General features: G+C 47.0%; 1 protein-coding gene across 2 annotated transcripts in view; it reads left to right on the forward strand.

Annotated features, from left to right (window-relative positions):
* Positions 1-11,750, forward strand: part of LOC311118522 (E3 ubiquitin-protein ligase pellino homolog 1) — an 82,460-nt gene extending 70,710 nt beyond the window's left edge. For both annotated transcript variants that reach the window (XM_084193318.1, XM_084193317.1), the window contains exons 7-8: positions 9,250-9,450; positions 10,053-11,750. In XM_084193318.1, coding sequence (XP_084049444.1) covers positions 9,250-9,450; positions 10,053-10,463 — 612 coding nt within the window. In that variant the 3' untranslated portion in view covers positions 10,464-11,750. The remainder of the gene's footprint in view (positions 1-9,249; positions 9,451-10,052) is intronic.
* Positions 11,751-16,348: the final 4,598 nt, after the last annotated feature.

Consider the following 16,348-nt stretch of genomic DNA (forward strand, 5'->3'; position numbering starts at 1 on the left):
GCAGACATTTCCATATTGTTGTTAGCTGCATGTGTGACATAACTCCACCAGTCCTACCTATGATATCATTTACAAAGATTATACCTTTTAAAACATTTTTTCAAATGTTTTTTAACCACAATATATGTTGCATTATTTGTTCTGTTGTTTCTGGAAGATTAAATTGAAATTGCAACCAACTTTCTATGGCTTGTTTTAGAAATAGTGATATTTGGGAGATTTCCTTTTCAAATAACTAAAAGTGAGTGGTTGTAATCTGAATAAAGGGAAAAAGGCCATTCTTGAACATTGGGTGAGACAATCTTACTAATTTGCTAGAGAACCAGTTTAGATTTAAGTGTAACTTTTGTATGACTGAAGCTTTTAGTGATAGGTCTAATGCTTTAATATTTAATCATTTGTGTCCTCCGAATTCATATTCATTATATAAATAGGCCCGTTTAATTTTGTCTGGCTTGCCGTTCCAAATAAAATGGAATATTTTTTTCTCATATAATTTCAAAAACTGTTTGCTAGGCGTAGGCAAGAACATAAGCAAATAGGTAAACTGGGATAATACTAAAGAGTTAATCAGGGTGATTTTTCCACAAATTGACAGGTATTTACCTTTCCATGGTAGCAAGATCTTATCTATTTTTGCTAACTTTCTATTAAAATGTATTGGAGTGAGATCATTTATTTCATTTGGGATATGTATTCAGAGTATATCCACATCACCATCAGACCATTTTATTGGTAAACTACATGGTAATGTAAAAATTGTATTCATTCAGATCCAATACGTAATATAGTACAGTTATCATAATTTGATTGTAATCCAGAGTGGTTAGAAAATGTATCTAGATCCTCTATGAGGCTGTGGAGGGATTAAAGTTGTGGATTTAAGAGAGAACATGAATCATCAGCGTACAACGACACCTTTGTTTTTAAACCCTGGATTTCTAATCCCTTGATATTATTGTTGGATCTTAATACTTGGTGGAATCACCTTTTGGCAGCCACTACAGCTGTGAATAATTTTTAATAAGATTCTACCAACCTTGCACAACTCTTAGCCCACATGAAAAAATACTACAGTATATTTCAACAGTAAGGCCTGGGGGAGTGTGGTATATGGCCAATATAACACAGCTAAGGGCAGAAAGAGATTAATGAAGCGCCGGTCTTCATTCAGTTTTGAACGGTCTGGGCTAGAGACAAGCATTTTTCTGCATTGTACAGGTGCAACCACGGACACAAAGCCATGCTCTGTTTGTTTCTATGGCAGAGGCTGTGGTATAGCTATGCCCAGAGCCATATATTAAGAAATAAATGACTGGCTAAGTCTAATCAGACTTGCCTGTGATCATGGTTTTCACAGATGAATTCAAATGATACTAATGACTTTGCTGGTGATGCGCGCCTCTCAACTGATAGTAATGACTTTGCTGGTGATGCGCGCCTCTCAAATGATACAAATGTAACAACAGCCTGAGAACACTGGACTTGAAACAACCACACATACAGTGGGGAGAACAAGTATATGATTCACTGCCGATTTTGCAGGTTTTCCTACTTACAAAGCATGTAGAGGTCTGTAATTTTTATCATAGGTACACTTCAACTGTGAGAGACGGAATCTAAAACAAAAATCCAGAAAATCACATTGTATGATTTTTAAGTAATTAATTTGCATTTTATTGCATGACATAAGTATTTGATCACCTACCAACCAGTAAGAATTCCGGCTCTCACAGACCTGTTAGTTTTTCTTTAAGAAGCCCTCCTGTTCTCCACTCATTACCTGTATTAACTGCACCTGTTTGAACTCGTTACCTGTATAAAAGACACCTGTCCACACACTCAATCAAACAGACTCCAACCTCTCCACAATGGCCAAGACCAGAGAGCTGTGTAAGGACATCAGGGATAAAATTGTAGACCTGCACAAGAATGGGATGGGCTACAGGACAATAGGCAAGCAGCTTGGTGAGAAGGCAACAACTGTTGGTGCAATATTAGAAAATGGAAGAAGTTAAAGATGACGGTCAATCACCCTCGGTCTGGGGATCCATGCAAGATATCACCTTGTGGGGCATCAATGATCATGAGGAAGGTGAGGGATCAGCCCAGAACTATACAGCAGGACCTGGTCAATGACCTGAAGAGAGCTGGGACCACAGTCTCAAAGGAAACCATTAGTAACACACTACGCCGTCATGGATTAAAATCCTACAGCGCACGCAAGGTCCCCCTGCTCAAGCCAGCGCATGTCCAGGCCCGTCTGAAGTTTGCCAATGACCATCTGGATGATCCAGAGGAGGAATGGGAGAAGGTCATGTGGTCTGATGAGACAAAAATAGAGCTTTTTGGTCTAAACTCCACTCGCCGTGTTTGGAGGAAGAAGAAGGATGAGTACAACCCCAAGAACACCATCCCAACCGTGAAGCATGGAGGTGGAAACATCATTCTTTGGGGATGCTTTTCTGCAAAGGGGACAGGACGACTGCACCGTATTGAGGGGAGGATGGATGGGGCCATGTATCGTGAGATCTTGGCCAACAACCTCCTTCCCTCAGTAAGAGCATTGAAGATGGGTCGTGGCTGGGTCTTCCAGCATGACAACGACCCAAAACACACAGCCAGGGCAACTAAGGAGTGGCTCCGTAAGAAGCATCTCAAGGTCCTGGAGTGGCCTAGCCAGTCTCCAGACCTGAACCCAATAGAAAATCTTTGGAGGGAGCTGAAAGTCTGTATTGCCCAGAGACAGCCCCGAAACCTGAAGGATCTGGAGAAGGTCTGTATGGAGGAGTGGGACAAAATCCCTGCTGCAGTGTGTGCAAACCTGGTCAAGACCTACAGGAAACGTATGATCTCTGTAATTGCAAACAAAGGGTTCTGTACCAAATATTAAGTTCTGCTTTTCTGATGTATCAAATACTTATGTCATGCAATAAAATGCAAATTAATTACTTAAAAATCATACAATGTGATTTTCTGGATTTTTGTTTTAGATTCCGTCTCTCACAGTTGAAGTGTACATTTACCTATGATAAAAAATTACAGACCTCTACATGCTTTGTAAGTAGGAAAACCTGCAAAGTCGGCAGTGTATCAAATACTTGTTCTCCCCACTGTATATAACCATGTGACATTTAATGTTTTATCTGACCGTCACTAGTGCTCTCAAGTCAAAAGTCCATGTGCATTCCACTGGTTACGTTAATAAGTGAGTGTTTAAAAATTATATATAAAGATTAGGAAAAGTTTTGCGGCACACCTGAGAGTTCTTCAAGGCTGCGGCACACCGGTGGGGAACCACTGATCTACATGATGCCACAGGAAAATGACAGTGTTACGTTGACTGTTCTAAAGTAGTGTAGTCACTCACCTTCCCTGTACGCTCCTGTATAAAGTAGTGCAGTCACTCATCTTCCCTGTGCCCTCCTGTATAAAGTAGTGTAGTCACTCACCTTCCCTGTACGCTCCTGTATAAAGTAGTGCAGTCACTCACCTTCCCTGTGCCCTCCTGTATAAAGTAGTGTAGTCACTCATCTTCCCTGCTCCCTCCTGTATAAAGTAGTGTAGTCACTCACCTTCCCTGTACGCTCCTGTATAAAGTAGTGCAGTCACTCACCTTCCCTGTACGCTCCTGTATAAAGTAGTGTAGTCACTCACCTTCCCTGTACGCTCCTGTATAAAGTAGTGTAGTCACTCACCTTCCCTGTGCCCTCCTGTATAAAGTAGTGCAGTCACTCACCTTCCCTTCTCCCTCCTGTATAAAGTAGTGTAGTCACTCACCTTCCCTGGGCCCTCCTGTATAAAGTAGTGTAGTCACTCACCTTCCCTGTGCCCTCCTGTATAAAGTAGTGCAGTCACTCACCTTCCCTGTGCCCTCCTGTATAAAGTAGTGCAGTCACTCACCTTCCCTGTGCCCTCCTGTATAAAGTAGTGCAGTCACTCATCTTCCCTGCTCCCTCCTGTATAAAGTAGTGTAGTCACTCACCTTCCCTGTACGCTCCTGTATAAAATAGTGTAGTCACTCACCTTCCCTGTACGCTCCTGTATAAAGTAGTGCAGTCACTCATCTTCCCTGTGCCCTCCTGTATAAAGTAGTGTAGTCACTCACCTTCCCTGTGCCCTCCTGTATAAAGTAGTGCAGTCACTCACCTTCCCTGCTCCCTCCTGTATAAAGTAGTGTAGTCACTCACCTTCCCTGGGCCCTCCTGTATAAAGTAGTGTAGTCACTCACCTTCCCTGCTCCCTCCTGTATAAAGTAGTGCAGTCACTCATCTTCCCTGTGCCCTCCTGTATAAAGTAGTGCAGTCACTCATCTTCCCTGCTCCCTCCTGTATAAAGTATTGTAGTCACTCACCTTCCCTGGGCCCTCCTGTATAACGTTTAGGCCTTTTGCTTGTCCTTGACATGTCTTAGGTTTAGTGTGAAGGTCAGTGATTTGAGGCTATAGCCTATGGCAGTATACCTAGCCTGTAGTTGTCAGTTAGAGGGTAGTATTTACCGGATATATGACAGTATGTGTCTATGTTAAATGGGATGGGACAAACAGGCCTCCTGGTGCTCTGTGTCGGTGGAGGACTCTATCCACCCTGGCCTCCTGGTGCTGTGTGTCGGTGGAGGACTCTATCCACCCTGGCCTCCTGGTGCTGTGTGTCGGTGGAGGACTCTATCCACCCTGGCCTCCTGGTGCTGTGTGTCGGTGGAGGACTCTATCCACCCTGGCCTCCTGGTGCTGTGTGTCGGTGGAGGACTCTATCCACCCTGGCCTCCTGGTGCTGTGTGTCGGTGGAGGACTCTATCCACCCTGGCCTCCTGGTGCTGTGTGTCGGTGGAGGACTCTATCCACCCTGGCCTCCTGGTGCTGTGTGTCGGTGGAGGACTCTATCCACCCTGGCCTCCTGGTGCTGTGTGTCGGTGGAGGACTCTATCCACCCTGGCCTCCTGGTGCTGTGTGTCGGTGGAGGACTCTATCCACCCTGACCTCCTGGTGCTGTGTGTCGGTGGAGGACTCTATCCACCCTGGCCTCCTGGTGCTGCGTGTCGGTGGAGGACTCTATCCACCCTGGCCTCCTGGTGCTGTGTGTCGGTGGAGGACTCTATCCACCCTGGCCTCCTGGTGCTGTGTGTCGGTGGAGGACTCTATCCACCCTGGCCTCCTGGTGCTGCGTGTCGGTGGAGGACTCTATCCACCCTGGCCTCCTGGTGCTGTGTGTCGGTGGAGGACTCTATCCACCCTGGCCTCCTGGTGCTGTGTGTCGGTGGAGGACTCTATCCACCCTGGCCTCCTGGTGCTGCGTGTCGGTGGAGGACTCTATCCACCCTGGCCTCCTGGTGCTGTGTGTCGGTGGAGGACTCTATCCACCCTGGCCTCCTGGTGCTGTGTGTCGGTGGAGGACTCTATCCACCCTGGCCTCCTGGTGCTGTGTGTCGGTGGAGGACTCTATCCACCCTGGCCTCCTGGTGCTGTGTGTCGGTGGAGGACTCTATCCACCCTGGCCTCCTGGTGCTGTGTGGCGGTGGAGGACTCTATCCACCCTGGCCTCCTGGTGCTGTGTGTCGGTGGAGGACTCTATCCACCCTGGCCTCCTGGTGCTGTGTGGCGGTGGAGGACTCTATCCACCCTGGCCTCCTGGTGCTGTGTGTCGGTGGAGGACTCTATCCACCCTGGCCTCCTGGTGCTGTGTGTCGGTGGAGGACTCTATCCACCCTGGCCTCCTGGTGCTGTGTGTCGGTGGAGGACTCTATCCACCCTGGCCTCCTGGTGCTGTGTGTCGGTGGAGGACTCTATCCACCCTGGCCTCCTGGTGCTGTGTGTCGGTGGAGGACTCTATCCACCCTGGCCTCCTGGTGCTGTGTGACGGTGGAGGACTCTATCCACCCTGGCCTCCTGGTGCTGTGTGTGGGTGGAGGACTCTATCCACCCTGGCCTCCTGGTGCTGTGTGACGGTGGAGGACTCTATCCACCCTGGCCTCCTGGTGCTGTGTGTGGGTGGAGGACTCTATCCACCCTGGCCTCCTGGTGCTGTGTGTCGGTGGAGGACTCTATCCACCCTGGCCTCCTGGTGCTGTGTGGCGGTGGAGGACTCTATCCACCAGGCAGATGACTGGGGAATACAGAAGCAGTCAACACAGCAGCACCAGACATTAATAGTGTCCTACAGTATGCCCCTTCACACACACCCTCCCCCCTCCCCCACACACACACCCTCCCCCCTCCCCAACACACCCCCCCACACACACACACCCTCCCCCCTCCCCCTCCCCCCCACACACACACCCTCCCCCCTCCCCCACACACACCCTCCCCCCTCCCCCACACACACACCCTCCCCCCTCCCCAACACACCCCCCCACACACACACACCCTCCCCCCCACACACACACCCTCCCCCACACACATACACCCTCCCCCACACACACCCTCCCCTTCACACACACCCTCCCCCCTCCCCCACACACACCCTCTCCCCCCACACACAAACACACCCTCCCCCACACACATCCTCCCCCCTCTCCCCCACACACATCCTCCCCCCTCTCCCCCACACACACCCTCCCCCCCCCACACACACACCCTCTCCCCCCCCCACACACACACCCTCCCCCACACACACACTCCCCCACACACACACCCTCCCCCCCACACCCCCCCCCCCCTCCCCCACACACACACCCTCCCCCTCCCCCCCACACACACCCTCCCCCTCCCCCCCACACACACCCCCCCACACACACACACCCTTCCCCCCCACACACACCCTCCCCCCACATGCACAAGCACACACACATGCACAAACCATCCACACAGATATGTGTATGTAGACATGTTCCCTCAGACACACACCACCAGAACCCAGTGCCTGTAGGCCTGTTTGTCCTTCCCCAGTTTGAGTGTTCAGGGTTGAAGTGATTGTAATTAAGGACACACCCATAGGAGAACACACACACTCCCCTCTGCCTGGAGTCCTTACAGTATGGGTTTAATACAAGTCTGCCTTGATTTATAATGGGAGTGTGACATGATTTAAACTGTGTGTGTGTGCAGGAGACAGCAGTGCTAGTGTAGTGTAATGTTTGAGACAGGATGTGAGTTGGGTGTAGTGTAATGTTTGAGACAGGATGTGAGTTGTGTGTAGTGTGTGTTTGAGACAGGATGTGAGTTGGGTGTAGTGTGTGTTTGAGACAGGATGTGAGTTGGGTGTAGTGTGTGTTTGAGACAGGATGTGAGTTGGGTGTAGTGTAATGTTTGAGACAGGATGTGAGTTGGGTGTAGTGTAATGTTTGAGACAGGATGTGAGTTGGGTGTAGTGTAATGTTTGAGACAGGAATTGAGTTTGGTGTAGTGTAATGTTTGAGACAGGATGTGAGTTGGGTGTAGTGTAATGTTTGAGACAGGATGTGAGTTGGGTGTAGTGTAATGTTTGAGACAGGATGTGAGTTGGGTGTAGTGTAATGTTTGAGACAGGATGTGAGTTGGGTGTAGTGTAATGTTTGAGACAGGATGTGAGTTGGGTGTAGTGTGTTGAGACAGGATGTGAGTTGGGTGTAGTGTGTGTTTGAGACGGGATGTGAGTTGGGTGTAGTGTAATGTTTGAGACAGGATGTGAGTTGGGTGTAGTGTGTGTTTGAGACAGGATGTGAGTTGGGTGTAGTGTTTGAGACAGGATCTGAGTTGGGTGTAGTGTAATGTTTGAGACAGGATGTGAGTTGGGTGTAGTGTTTGAGACAGGATCTGAGTTGGGTGTAGTGTAATGTTTGAGACAGGAATTGAGTTTGGTGTAGTGTAATGTTTGAGACAGGATGTGAGTTGGGTGTAGTGTAATGTTTGAGACAGGATGTGAGTTGGGTGTAGTGTAATGTTTGAGACAGGATGTGAGTTGGGTGTAGTGTAATGTTTGAGACAGGATGTGAGTTGGGTGTAGTGTAATGTTTGAGACAGGATGTGTTGGGTGTAGTGTAATGTTTGAGACAGGATGTGAGTTGGGTGTAGTGTGTGTGTTTGCCCTTAGCAGCAGTAACCTCAACCCCAGAACACTGAGTGATACCACCAGAGAGGCTGGAGGCTAGTCTGCTGTGCTCTCTCTTTCCCTCTCTCTCTCTTTCTTTCTTCCTGTGTGCAACATCTTTCTATTTCTCCCTCTCTCTCTTTCTCTCTGTTAGTGTGGAATATCCCATTCCCTCTTTCTCTCTCCGTCTCTCCCTCTCCCTCTGTCTCTCTCTCTCTCTCTCTCTCTCTCTCTCTCTCTCTCTCTGTCTCTCTCCCTCTGTCTCTCTCTGTCTGGAATCTCCCTGTAGCAGACAGTGGTAGTAGGCTCCAGCTGGTGAGGCTGGAAAACATAGTAACAGTTTCCTAATGTCTGCCTGGATACTCGTCCTCACTGAGACCAGTTAAATCAGTTATTTTGGACAGTGTTTCTGTGGATGTGTTCGCTGTGTTCTGTCACAGTCATTAACGCTGCAGTAAACTGTCATTGTTTACCTCCATAGTGGTCAGGAAGATAGGATATGACTTTGGCCAGAATCTGTGAGGAAGAACATCATTTCTGGAGATTTGAATTTCAGTCGTACACACACTACCCTGACTGCTAAATCTATAGTCCTCCCACTATAGTCCTATCCCTCTTCTTCACACTCATTCTCTCATTCTCTCCTCTCTCTCCTCTCTCCCTCTCTCTCCTCTCTCCCTCTCCTCTCTCTCCCTCTCTCATTCTCTCTCCCTCCATCTCCGCTGATCATGTTGTTTCCAGCTGTGTGCTCAGACAGAGACAGTCATGTATATCACCTCTCCAACTTCCCTACAGAGACTTGTAGAACAGCTGGGCTAGCCTGCCACCTACAGGGCTATACTAGACACTACACCCCTTCAACACTGTGGTCCTTAAAAGTAAACGGCTATATTGTCCGGTCCATTTCCTCAACAACCAAGAGCGTTGAAACTGGAGGCTAAACTTCTCCGTTGTTTTGGGCCCGTAGCTCTCACATTGTAGCAGCGTGAAGTGCACCCGTGCACATGCGCAGCAACTCTGTGTGAGAGTGAAGTCTTGCATCGCGCTCATCTCAATATCTGCTGTGCTGCTCGTGGTAACGTCATATCGCTGAGTCTCAGTTTACATTTTGTTACTGTGTGATCATCTGAACTTTCTGAATGAAGGCTTAATCTGTGTGATGTTGTTTTAACGAATGTTCTGTTCTGATGAAAGGCCGTATGTTGTTGCGTAATATTGACAAGCGTTTTGAAAATTCTCCCCTCAGGTGGAGGCAGAGAGCCAGGAGCTGGTGGATGGCTCTCTGATAGACCTGTGTGGTGCCACCCTCCTGTGGCGTACGGCCGAGGGCCTGAGCCGCACCCCCACCGTCAAACACCTGGAGGCTCTACGCCAGGAAATCAACGCAGCCAGGCCCCAGTGTCCCGTAGGCTTCAACACCCTGGCCTTCCCCTCCATGAGACGCAAGGTCCCTCCCTAATAAAATACAACCGGATTTTACCTGACATATTTTATATTATTCAAGTATTTTTTTCCCCCTGGTTTTGTTTTAGCAGATGCTCTTATCCAAAGCAACTTACAACAGTTATTGCATACATTTTCGTATTGGTTGCCCCCAGCGGGAATCAAATCCACGACCCTGGTGTTGATAGCACCATGCTCTATCAACTGAGCCAAACATTTCCATTGGAGTCATTTAGCAGACGCTCTTATCCAGAGCCACTTACAGTTAGTGCATTCATCTTAAGGTAGCTAGGTGGGACAACCACATATCTCCGTCATAGTGAGGACATTTCTCCTCAATAAAGGAGCGATCAGTAAAGTCAGAGCTAGTAGTGCAGAGAAGACCAGTTGTAGTGCAGAGAAGACCAGTTGTAGTGCAGAGAAGACCAGTTGTAGTGCAGAGAAGACCAGTTGTAGTGCAGAGAAGACCAGTTGTAGTGCAGAGAAGACTAGTTGTAGTGCAGAGAAGGCAGCAGGGTGTTTCTGTGTTTGTTGTTGCTGCGTCTTGCTGGTGACTATTCCATTCTCCCCTTATGGGATACTTACAATGTATCTAATCTACTGTAGGACACCCCAGATGAGAAGCAGCCGTGGGTGTATCTCCAGTGTGGCCACGTCCATGGATACCACAACTGGGGGAGCCACCGGGACAGAGACAGGCTGGACCGGGACCAGGAGGAGAGGGAGCAGGGCCGGCAGGAGGGCCGGAGCAGGGAGTGCCCCATGTGCCGAGCCAGGGGGCCGTACGTTCCCCTCTGGTTGGGCTGCGAGGCAAGCTTCTATCTGGACACGGCTCCTCCCACCCACGCCTTCTCACCGTGTGGTCACGTGTGTTCTGAAAAGACGGCAGTGTTCTGGAGTCAGATCCCGCTGCCGCACGGAACACACACCTTCCACGCCTCCTGTCCGTTCTGCGCCCAGCAACTGAGCGGCGAGCAAGGATACGTTAGACTCATCTTCCAGGGCCCACTCGACTAGGGGGACTATTTGTCCTTGGTCGGAACTACTTTTTTATTGGTCGCTAAGGAACGATGCTTATAACGAAATCTTATAACTTCCAACTCCCTGGGATTGTGGGGGGATTTTCTGGACTATTCTCTCCGTTTCTGTTTGTCTCTCTGTGTTTTTAACTGGCCTTTCTATTGTTTTTTTTTTAATGGGAATGAAAACAAAGATTTCTATATTTTCATGTTAAACAAGACAAAAAAGAAACAAGCAAACAAACACACTACTGGGTGATATGATTTAGTTTTCTGAAAGAACTGTAAACATTATTTATCTATTGTACTAACATATGACCACATATGGTTTTATTCTCGTTTGTTGCAATATCCATCCGTATTCAGCTTTAAGACTTATGCCCAGACCTCATAATAACTCAACTCCAAAAAGAAGACAAACTACATTAGTTCTACTGCTTTACTCTTCTTGGTCAAAGATGCCTCACTTCAATACTGTAACATTTTTATTGTGCTATTAGAGTAGAATAATAGCAGATTTCAAGTTCAAGGGTCGTATTCACTAGGAGCTCAACGGAAGCAAACAGGAAGGGACCTACCTGAGTTGGTCCAATGAGAAACGCTTGTAACCTTAACCATTAGTGGGGAAAATGTGAAACTGACTCCAGATCAGCGTCTAGGGGCAACTCCAACCTACACAGTGTTATAACTGTTCCGTTTTTTCCACAAGGCGTTGCCATGACCTTTCACATTTGAAGCAATAGATTTGGACGGAGACTTCCTGCTAATGCGAGCAACTTGGGATTTGTAGTCCCATGAGTGAGTCTGTATGTCAGACATCCTTTTATGACCGTCTTCTCCCTTCGAAGCACAGGCCTAGAAACCAAACAAGCCCAAACTGATGTGATTAAGTCGTTGGAGAGGTGTGTGAGCAAATGGTTGTGCTTCCGCACGTGTTGCGTTAGAGCCTGTGTGTATGTTCTGATACTCTGCTCTGATTGGTTAGATAAATTTGACAGCTATGTGATTTCTGTCTGGAGTTTTGAACGAGTGAACAAACACACACACACTGTTGCCTGTGTAAAGACAGACCGGTCATTTAATTATTTCTAATGTATAAATGTTGAATGTCATTCTCTTCTTAAGTATCTAGGCTTCACGATAATTCTGAATGAAACAGTATTTATATGGTCAAAATACCTCAGTGGAAAATGTAGTCCTAAACTTCAACCTTCAGAAAATCAGTTCAGAATGTTGTGTGTGTGGTGGGGGGGGCATTACACAGTATAAATGATGTGTATGAATAGTACTGTATCATGTATTTACTGTATGAGTGTGTATGAATAGTACTGTATCATGTATTTACTGTATGAATGTGTATTTTGTGTAACAGTATTTAGTGTGATTCTTCAGTCCTTGTTTGGACCTGAAATCCCCCAAAGTCCCCACAAGGATAGTAAAACAAGGACAATTCTCCCTCGTGGGGACATTTCCCACATCCCCATGAAGACAAAGGCTATTTTAAGCTCAGGTGTTAAGTTTAGGGTTGGGGGGAAAATAGGATTTTGAATGGAAATGAATTTGAGGTCTCCACGAGGAAAGAAGAACATAACGTGTGTTCGTATGTGCTGTATTGTACACAGAGGGATCTCCACTGCTCTCTGAATCTGACAGATACTCACCTCAGGGAGGAGACACACACCCCTGTCTGACCTATAGATGGACACACACACACCTGTCTGTTCTCACACACACACCTGTCTCTCACACACACACACACACACACCTGTCAGCCCTATTGACACACACACACCTCCCTGTCTGGCCCATAGACATCTAAACAGACACTCTCCTTGCAACGGACTTCAGAGGATACCTCATCGGTAGCTAAAGGTCGCTGTCTGTCTGTCTTGTCTTGTCTTCAACAACCCACTGTCTAAAGCCTCATCTTTATACTCTACTCAAGTACACAACACAAGCCGAGCCAAATGGCTGTTCGGGGTTATTGTTTTAGCAAAAATATGCAAACGTGTTCAGCCCCGCAATTTGTAATTACGCAGGATCACAATGTTGTGTAGGCTGTATATTAGGCTTACCGTCTTGTCTGTCAGATGTTCTGTGGACTTGTCAAAGGCACTGTGTTCCTCTTATTGGGGAAAGTGTGCAAGCAAGGGCTCTACTCTCTGGTCGTCCCTAATGGCACCCTGTTCCCTTCATAGGGCTCTACTCTCTGGTCGTCCCTAATGGCACCCTGTTCCCTTCATAGGGCTCTACTCTCTGGTCGTCCCTAATGGCACCCTGTTCCCTTCATAGGGCTCTACTCTCTGGTCGTCCCTAATGGCACCCTGTTCCCTTCATAGGGCTCTACTCTCTGGTCGTCCCTAATGGCACCCTGTTCCCTTCATAGGGCTCTACTCTCTGGTCGTCCCTAATGGCACCCTGTTCCCTTCATAGGGCTCTACTCTCTGGTCGTCCCTAATGGCACCCTGTTCCCTTCATAGGGCTCTGGTCAATAGTAGTGCACTATATAGTACAGCTGGGATGTTCAACCGTTAATTATCGACACCGGCAATACCGATCACCACCGTTAATTATCGACACCGGCAATACCGATCACCGCCGTTAATTATCGACACCGGCAATACCGATCACCGCCGTTAATTATCGACACCGGCAATACCGATCACCGCCGTTAATTATCGACACCGGCAATACCGATCACCGCCGTTATTTATCGACACCGGCAATACCGATCACCACAGTTAATTATCGACACCGGCAATACCGATCACCGCCGTTAATTATCGACACCGGCAATACCGATCACCACCGTTAATTATCGACACCGGCAATACCGATCACCGCCGTTATTTATCGACACCGGCAATACCGATCACCGCCGTTAATTATCGACACCGGCAATACCGATCACCACCGTTAATTATCGACACCGGCAATACCGATCACCACCGTTAATTATCGACACCGGCAATACCGATCACCGCCGTTAATTATCGACACCGGCAATACCGATCACCACCGATCACTTATCGCAGGCAGTAGCCTATACTAGAGAAATGTGAAGTTTGAAATGAAATAAGTTTGCTAATATGGGTGATTTGTTAATGGGACAATTTCCAGCTACAACCACTAAACTAGTAGTAGTAGTTTAAAGGATTATAATATAAACTGTGGTGCAGATTAATGATGTAAACATATCGTTCTATTTATCATTATCGCATTAATTAAGGCAATTTATCGCAAGATGGATTTTTGTCCATATCGCCCAGCCCTACTATATAGGGAATAGGGTGCCATTTTGGATACAGCCAATGTCTGCCTGTGTCTACTGTCTGCATGGTGTCTCTCCTCTGTTTCTCTACTCTAGCTCTGGTCCAGGGCGTTTAGTGAAGGAAGGCTGAGCAGTAACACCCTGGACCAGAGCTAGACTATCTATTCTGTCTGGAGGCTTTCTGATGCTTTAAGGCGAAAGCTGAGAATGTTTTCTGATTTAACAGTTTTTGTACCGACTTTAAACAATAAAGTTTAAAACATGACACATTTTACACCATGGTATTGTATTTACATTTGTATTGCCACTCAAGTGTTGCCATTAAGGTTAGCTCAACTCTGATGTCCTCTTGTGGTTGAAATGCTCTGTGTTATTTCATAGTCACGTGATACTAGAGCGCCTCTCTGTCTGTCTCTCGCTCTCTCTCTCCATTAACAAGTTCATAATCTCTTCTGGACAGACGCACGTAACATTTTGACGCAATTATGCACGATTTTAGTAGTTCTGGGTTTCTGAGATTAACAAGTTCGTTCAACTTTATTCAACTTGTCTGTGAGAACCAGGACCGCTCTCACCCCGGATGAGTTCTGACATCTACGTATTTTCCTCCCTTAATTTCTACCTCTTTTCTTTCCTCCCTCCGTCCTGTCAGAGCTGCTCCAGAGAGGAAGCCTCCGTCCTGTCAGAGCTGCTCCAGAGAGGAAGCCTCCGTCCTGTCAGAGCTGCTCCAGAGAGGAAGCCTCCGTCCTGTCAGAGCTGCTCCAGAGAGGAAGCCTCCGTCCTGTCAGAGCTGCTCCAGAGAGGAAGCCTCCGTCCTGTCAGAGCTGCTCCAGAGAGGAAGCCTCCGTCCTGTCAGACAAACATACCTCGAAGACTGTTGAACGGTTTGCACTGTATAGGATAAATGTGTTGTTGAGTACAAACCGTCAGGTAACGTAGCAAACAAAAACTGGGTGGTTTCAAATACTATTTGAAAAAATGTCAAATAGGGCCTACGTAACCAGAAGGAAAGGCCAGTAGCTTGATGTCCCAGAACACCGCTAATGTGAAGTAAAGAGTTTGAGAATGAGAGGACAGGACAGATGCTGTATGCTGTACTTTACTGTAATGAGAGGACAGGACAGATGCTGTACTTTACTGTAACGAGAGGACAGGACAGATGCTGTATGCTGTACTTTACTGTAATGAGAGGACAGGACAGATGCTGTATGCTGTACTTTACTGTAATGAGAAGACAGGACATATGCTGTATGCTGTATTTTACTGTAATGAGAAGACAGGACAGATGCTGTATGCTGTACTTTACTGTAATGAGAAGACAGGACAGATGCTGTACTTTACTGTAATGAGAAGACAGGACAGATGCTGTATGCTGTACTTTACTGTAATGAGAGGACAGGACAGATGCTGTATGCTGTACTTTACTGTAATGAGAAGACAGGACAGATGCTGTACTTTACTGTAATGAGAAGACAGGACAGATGCTGTATGCTGTACTTTACTGTAATGAGAGGACAGGACAGATGCTGTATGCTGTACTTTACTGTAATGAGAAGACAGGACAGATGCTGTACTTTACTGTAATGAGAAGACAGGACAGATGCTGTATGCTGTATTTTACTGTAATGAGAGGACAGGACAGATGCTGTATGCTGTATTTTACTGTAATGAGAGGACAGGACAGATGCTGTATGCTGTACTTTACTGTAATGAGAGGACAGGACAGATGCTGTATGCTGTACTTTACTGTAATGAGAAGACAGGACAGATGCTGTACTTTACTGTAATGAGAGTGAAACCAGGGTTCAATGAAAGTTGTTGTCGACAAGCACACTGAAAATGTGCCTTTTAAAGGCAATTTCCCTGACGTTCACAGAGATCGCAAACACTACGAATGTTGGCTCAAGCGTAAATTACCTTTAAAAGTCAAAATTCCCAAATTTCCATAGTAGTCCTGTAAAACAGTTAAAACACAGACAAGAGGCTTGAGTTAATTTTATATTGCACTTTATTCAGCTCTAGAGTGATATCTGCAGCTGGGACCCCTGTCAGTCTCAGGACAACACTTGTATTGCTTTCAGACTCCCGTTCTGCAGACAATAGGCCCCTCAGACGTTGAGTTGTCATTCAACGATCTAATAGTAGGGACTCCGTTCAATCCGTAGCGATGAAGATCTGCTCTACAGCACAATATACATTTAAAGGCAACGTTACCGCGTTAGCAGAGACTGCATTCACTGTAAACGTTTCATAGGTCGGCTCAATCGGAAATTACGTTTTAATTTCAATCGCGCTATAACACTGAACTTTGGCGATACGGATTGAATCGAGCCCTAGGTCTGTGTCAACTCTCCTACAGTAGGTCTCTGTGTGTCTTCAACTCTCCTACAGTAGGTCTCTGTGTGTCATCAACTCTCCTACAGTAGGTCTCTGTGTGTCATCAACTCTCCTACAGTAGGTCTCTGTGTGTCATCAACTCTCCTACAGTAGGTCTCTGTGTGTCATCAACTCTCCTACAGTAGGTCTCTGTGTGTCATCAACTCTCCTACAGTAGGTCTCTGTGTGTCTTCAACTCTCTGTGTTTGTGTAAGAACAACACGTAGAGAAAATGC

The sequence above is a fragment of the Coregonus lavaretus genome, assembly GCF_964263955.1.
Source record: "Coregonus lavaretus genome assembly, contig: HAP1_SCAFFOLD_231, whole genome shotgun sequence".
Taxonomy (NCBI): Eukaryota; Metazoa; Chordata; class Actinopteri; order Salmoniformes; family Salmonidae; genus Coregonus; species Coregonus lavaretus.